The 6000-nt window shown below is 42.3% G+C and overlaps 1 protein-coding gene across 2 annotated transcripts in view; it reads left to right on the top strand.

Annotated features, from left to right (window-relative positions):
• Window positions 1-5376, top strand: part of MTFR1 (mitochondrial fission regulator 1) — a 36199-nt gene extending 30823 nt beyond the window's left edge. For both annotated transcript variants that reach the window (XM_034762997.1, XM_034762998.1), the window contains one exon: window positions 3489-5376. In XM_034762997.1, the coding sequence (XP_034618888.1) occupies window positions 3489-3548 (60 nt within the window). In that variant the 3' untranslated portion in view covers window positions 3549-5376. The remainder of the gene's footprint in view (window positions 1-3488) is intronic.
• The last annotated feature ends 624 nt before the right edge of the window (window positions 5377-6000 follow it).

A 6000-nucleotide genomic window follows, 5' to 3' on the forward strand; every position in this document is an offset into this window, starting at 1 on the left:
AAGGCTTGCAACTTGCCCTGGGCGTAGGTTTGAGTTGCTGCCTGGTTCATGATCTATGCTCTTAATTACTCAATTCTAGTTATCAAGTACACAACTCTTCCCATTACTCCAACTTCTCTATTGTCCAGTCCTGCTACGACTGGGGTAGATCCACCTGACACCCTTCCCGGTCAACCGAGGTGGAGAGCGGAATGCTAAACCCCTCTCCGGTTCTCAGACTTACTGCATCTGAGAGTAGGCGCACTTTCATACTCACACACGTACATCCAGACTGGCCACGTCTGTGTATAACGTTCAGAGAAGGCGCTGTGCAATCTCCAACTTGCTTCCTCTCTTGGGAGGGCAGTTCTTTTACGCCCTGGGGTCTCCTGGGGTGTCTTTTCAGAGATTCCAGTCCAGGCCGGCTGCCTGTGGCTTCTTCAGTGTCCCCAAACCACGCCGGCTCCAGAGTCACAAAGGCAGACTGTTGGATCTCACTGGACAGTTAAGCTTTGCAAATGTAATCTCAATACTGTAACTTGTATTGCCTTTGGTTTGACTCTGTCTATTTTTTTTCACAGCCAGCTGGGGCCGAAATCAGTTTTTCTTTGTACTTAGCCTGGTCTGCGTTGATTCTTGATCTTGAACGCAGATCAACTTTCTCTTTAGCTGAATTTCAAATTAACCCGTTCCTTTCCTCAATAGACAAATTGCTCCCATTGTGTGTCAGAGGCTTTTTGGTGATTAAAAGCTCCTCTGAGATGTATGATCTTATTTAGATTGAAGGTACTAAACAATAGTGGGCATTGTTTAGATGGATTCGCTTGTGTGTAAAAGATTCCAATTATCTAAATACCTGCAGGTTGTCAGACCGTAATGTACGTACATGAAATAAGCTGGGGTACCCTTAGGGGGTGGGAGGGAATGCTTAGACTGTCCCCCACCCATTTTCCAATCACACACATACAGGGGGGATGCCCTGTCCGCACTAGCGGCACATAAACTAAGGATCTCTCCCTACAGGGCACTCACACAGGAGAGGCTAACGAGGATGGCCACGACCCTCCTACACCTCCCTTCAGCAAAGAGCGTCGGCTAGTCTCAGAGAGACGGCGCCGCTTACTCTCGTTGCATCCAGTGAGATGATCAGACTGTCAGTGGCTCACACAGAGGGGAAAGGGGAGGGAAGATGGGTTCACACACTCCTAGACCCAGGTAGCTTCCTCGCCGGACAATGCCAGGCCGAGTTAGCCCACTGTGGGTCGGATCTCCTAAAAGATCCTCTAGTTACCGGGCTTGCATTAGAGTAGTTCTGGTCACGAGCCAAAAGACTTCACAGAGTACTCTGGGCGTCTTCCGGTAACTCTCAATTCACACTGGTGTACACACACACACCAAGGTCTCTATTTCCAGGTACCACGATGCATCTACACTATGAGGTGGTAACAACCCCTCTTGAGGCGGTAAAAACCCCTCAGAACCGGTGCATACCTATGCATCTCTCTTATGCATATGGGGGCGGCCAAACTAACAGGTCCCCAGAACCGCATACAACTACCTTATTGGGGGCGGCAAAACAATTCCCCAGAACCGCTCTGCATCTGACCTTGCTGCACAGTCAATAAGTTCGGATGGCGTGAGCCCAACAGGGACTGATGGCCCCACGGACAGTCCTCCTCCGACACCCCAATAGAGATTTCAAAAGGTCTCCTACCTCTATTGTGGCGCCATGGGATTCGAAGGGGAATGATCCATAGCAGCTGCCGGTGCCTCTGCGGGTGTTGCCATCCCAGAAGAGCCCCCAAATTGTCAGAGAATAACAGAGTTCTCACTTTTTGATTGGGTACAGCGAGTCAGATGCTTTATTTTCCTCTCTATCGATTGCATAGAGGGAGAGAGCTAAACAGGTCTCTCAACAGGTAAACAATTACAGCAAACATTTATACCTTTGGTTACAATGAGCAACAACTGCATTTTGTTTATACATAGGTCATTCTGATATCTTGTTTTGCTCACTTAGTCTACATTCCATATTATCTACACGTTATCTACACAAGATCGCAACAACTTCTCACACAGTTCTTTCCCACTCGCCTCACACACTCCTCGCTTCTACAAATCTCGCGTTATTAGGGTTACAGTTTGTTAGCAAGAGTCAGGCTAACAGTCATGCATTGCAATCCCCTTCCTGTCAGTTCTTTCTCTGCTTCCACATATCACTAAGACTTTAAAAGGCAACCGGGTTCCATTTTAAAAATAAATAAATTTAAACATGGTGCTGGGAAAACTCATTAAGTTGTGTTTAAAAAAGATTGACGTAAAAGGGGTTTTCTCCCACGATCAGTTTCAAGTAGTTCATGCAATGCATCTATCAGCATTTCTAGTTACAAAACTTAGAATAGGAATCCTTTCATGTTTCCCCTTTTTATTCCCGTGAAATTCAGTTTTGCTGGGCAATAAACTTTGCCTACAGTCTGGTAAACAGTCACTGAGCATTGTGGGCCAGAAAAGAACAAATAAATAATCAGATTAATCTCTTGCACTTCACTCAGCTGGGAAGACAAATAGCAAAAGAGGTAGAAAGTATAATAACCTTACTCATACAGCTGGATGTGTTCTGGGTCTGATTGGGGAAGAACTAGATTACCAACCATAAGCATTCAAAAATCAGGTGACTTAAAGGTTGTTTTTTTGTTTTCTGGCTTGAGTTTTTGGGGTGCATTCAGGTAACATTTGCAGGTTCTTTACTACAACCATGAGGGCTATATTTTTTTGTAACAAGGGCTGAGATTCTTACTTGATTACTTGCCTCCAGAAGTTGGGAATTTTAAGAGAACAAATCTCACAAGACTTGAGAGAAAATCATGAGTTAATATATGACTTGTGGCATGGAATGTTCATTACTACTTCCACTTTGAGATTGTGGTCCATCTTTTGTTGGGGCAAGGGACTTGATTGGATAGTAAACGTCAGAGGCTAATGGAACCGGAGAGTTGCTGGAAGCCTTTGATAGAGAATGTTGTGGTGGTGACAAATACTAGTTGTGGTCTAATAACATTTTTAACCGTAGGCAGCCTTTTCCCCCCCCCCCCCCCCTCCCCCCCCCCCCCCCCCAAGTCTGGTCCTCACATTTCATTATACGTGATTTACAGAGGACTTGCAACAGATGAGATTGTTAGCACTGATGGCAAGAGTGCCTTTGTGGATTCTGTGGTGCAGGAAAAGTCTCAGTCAGCAGACTTGTTCTGGGAGCGGAGTCATCTGGTTAATCTGAGTAACTTCACTTGGTTCCTGATATGAGTTTTCCCCTGTGAGACAATTTCTAGTTACTTTGTGGGTAAGATTCATCTAAATCAAATCCAGTTTGCATCCATGGCACCAAGGCAAAGCAGACAAATGATGGGTGGCCTCTGCTTGAGTTCCCGGGGCACTTATGAATTTGGATTATAAAATGATGCTACAATTTCCGGATCTGTACATATTGTAACATACTTGTTTTTCATTTTCAGTTTGGACCACACATGCTGAAGCCTACAGGAAAAATGAAGACTTTAATTGAAAAATCTTAACTACTTTTATATCACTACAAGAGACTATTCAGCTACTTTTATTAGAAATCAATTCTATGTAGTAAGTGTCTCTTGGTATTTAGTGCCCTCCTACAAAACCAACCAAAAAAAAAATACTGACCTAAAATTATAAAAACATAGTGCCTTTGTTTTACATGTTGAATTCTAGAGGTATTTGTCCTTATGTGACTTTTAACAAGGGGGTTGAGTTGAGAGACCGTACAAGTTTTTAAACCTATAAACTTTAAAATCTAGCTTTCAATACCTAAAATACTAAGACTTTTCTGTGGTAGTTTTATTTTAACACTAATTTATCTGTACAAATGTTTTTATATGTATGACTGACAGTCTTCGGACAGTTTGTGTAAATGATAATAATGGGAATGAAGTACTGTCAAGTTACTGTCAGTCATTTACCTCTCATGTAATACCTGATGTAACAAGTTTCTTGCACTGCAGCATTTAGTTTGAGACTAGCAACTTCTGTTCCAAATGAGATCTCATTAGTTTAACACAGCTTTCGCTGGTTTTAGCCTGAAAAGCATAAACAGCTCATGCAGGGGTATGTTTAGTTAATAATGAAGGAGAAACAGATAATCTCTAATAAGCTTCACTGATTTTACTTGTTACGAAGCTGAGTGGTATGGAATAGAGCATTTCAAAAAGAGCAAGATTTCTCAACTGAGACTGCCCTTCTCTCAATGCAGAATGTTCCATTTTCCTCCCTCCAGTCCCCCCCTATATGTATAGTGCCTTAAAGGTGAACTTGATCATCTTGAGCAACTGGCCACAGCTAGCTTCAGGTTCAGTTCTCTGTCAACAGGTAGAGCAATGTGTGTGAAATAGGGTAGAATAGCAGTGTAGATTAAAGTACTTCAGACAGAATGTCAGGGTATGTGTTTGAGTGAGCAAATGTGGAAGTCTGGGAAGTTACAAAGTAGTAGAGATGAGAAGAAATGGAGTGCTTATAAATGAACTATAGGGTGTTTGTCAGTAAAATCTTACTGCTTTCGGAGGCCCTGATCTCAGTTGCAGCTGGGGAGTGCTTGACACACAGGAGAGATGTCTTTACCCTCTACACAGTTAATGGGGAGGTCTTGTGCTGGGTAAGCCCCCAGCATAAAGCAGAAGAGACTGAAGGCTACCCTTATTTGTGCTTAACTGCCCATGGCCCCAAGGTAATATTTCAGCAGGCAGGAATATCCTGACTACAATCCCTGCACTAGCTCCAGGGAAGCACTGGTTTAGGAGATCCTAGACAGGCTGGGTCACCTGAAGATCACCTAGGGAAATCCTCTAGGCACCTTTTTATATTGCAGCTTTGTCCTGCGTGATCAGCACCAAGGTGGATCATCAGGGGGAAACAATATGAGTCTTTTTGTACACAAATGCAATCCAGTTTTCTCAGGTGTTGAAAAATTGGGTAGAAAACATTCTGGCATTCACAGGACTAACAAGCAGGAACACACCAGAACTAGCTTGGCTACATATCAAGTAAACTGACAGCAAGTTTTTTTTTTAATGTGGATAAATACAAGTAGAGAAGGTGGGTCAGCAATCTCATTCTAAAGGAACAGTTGGCTACTGGAGTTGTGATGCAAGTGCTTGTTCTTGAAACTTCATTTTTTTTTTTCTTCAACTACTGGAAAAGTGCAGCATTTTCCATCCACCAAGAGCCACTTTGATATAAGTTATTGAAGATGTATAAAGCATGCTAGTCAGTATTAACAAATTGAGATTTAAATAGTATGATCAACAAGGACTTTATTTCTGATGTAATACTTGAAAGTGCTGTATTATTTACAAAGCTGTTAAAGTAAAAAAAAAATGGATAAATGTTTTAACTAAAAATTGCTCTTTGTTCTTCTAAATACTTGAACAGTATTTTTTTCCAAAGTCACATTACTTGGTCTCCAAAGAGTTATTTGTATTTACTGCTACACTGAGATGTACAAAATAGAAAAAAACAAAATGCTGACTTGACTTTGGCAGTGTCTGCCTTGATCACATGTGCATTAGTTGGCTGGCTGAGGGGAAAATGGTCAGTTGAAAACAAATTCAGAAGTGGTAGAGATCTGAAGGGAGTCTAGGTGCATCCTCCTAGGATATTTAAAAGTATCCAGCTCCAGTATTGCACTTTACTCCTATGTCACAGCATTAGAGTGTATGTTGTGAAAAACGCTACTCCTGCACAGCAGCATGGTGGAAATAGTCTGGGAAAAGCTGTGTGAGTATTTTAATTTAAAGTGCAGGTGCTTGTTCTGTTCAAGCAGTGGAGTTGTGGAAGCAAGTGAGCAAAGGATACTTCATTTTTACTCTTGGTGCCTAAGTATGGATTCTTCCAGACTTCCTTCCTCTTAGTTATGTAGAGGAGTTCAGAGATCCATTCCTCAATAACCTTGCTTAGCATTTCCTTCTTCTCCTCCTCCACAAGACTTTTTTTTCTTCCAGA

The sequence above is a fragment of the Trachemys scripta genome, chromosome 2 (assembly GCF_013100865.1).
Source record: "Trachemys scripta elegans isolate TJP31775 chromosome 2, CAS_Tse_1.0, whole genome shotgun sequence".
Lineage (NCBI taxonomy): Eukaryota > Metazoa > Chordata > Testudines > Emydidae > Trachemys > Trachemys scripta.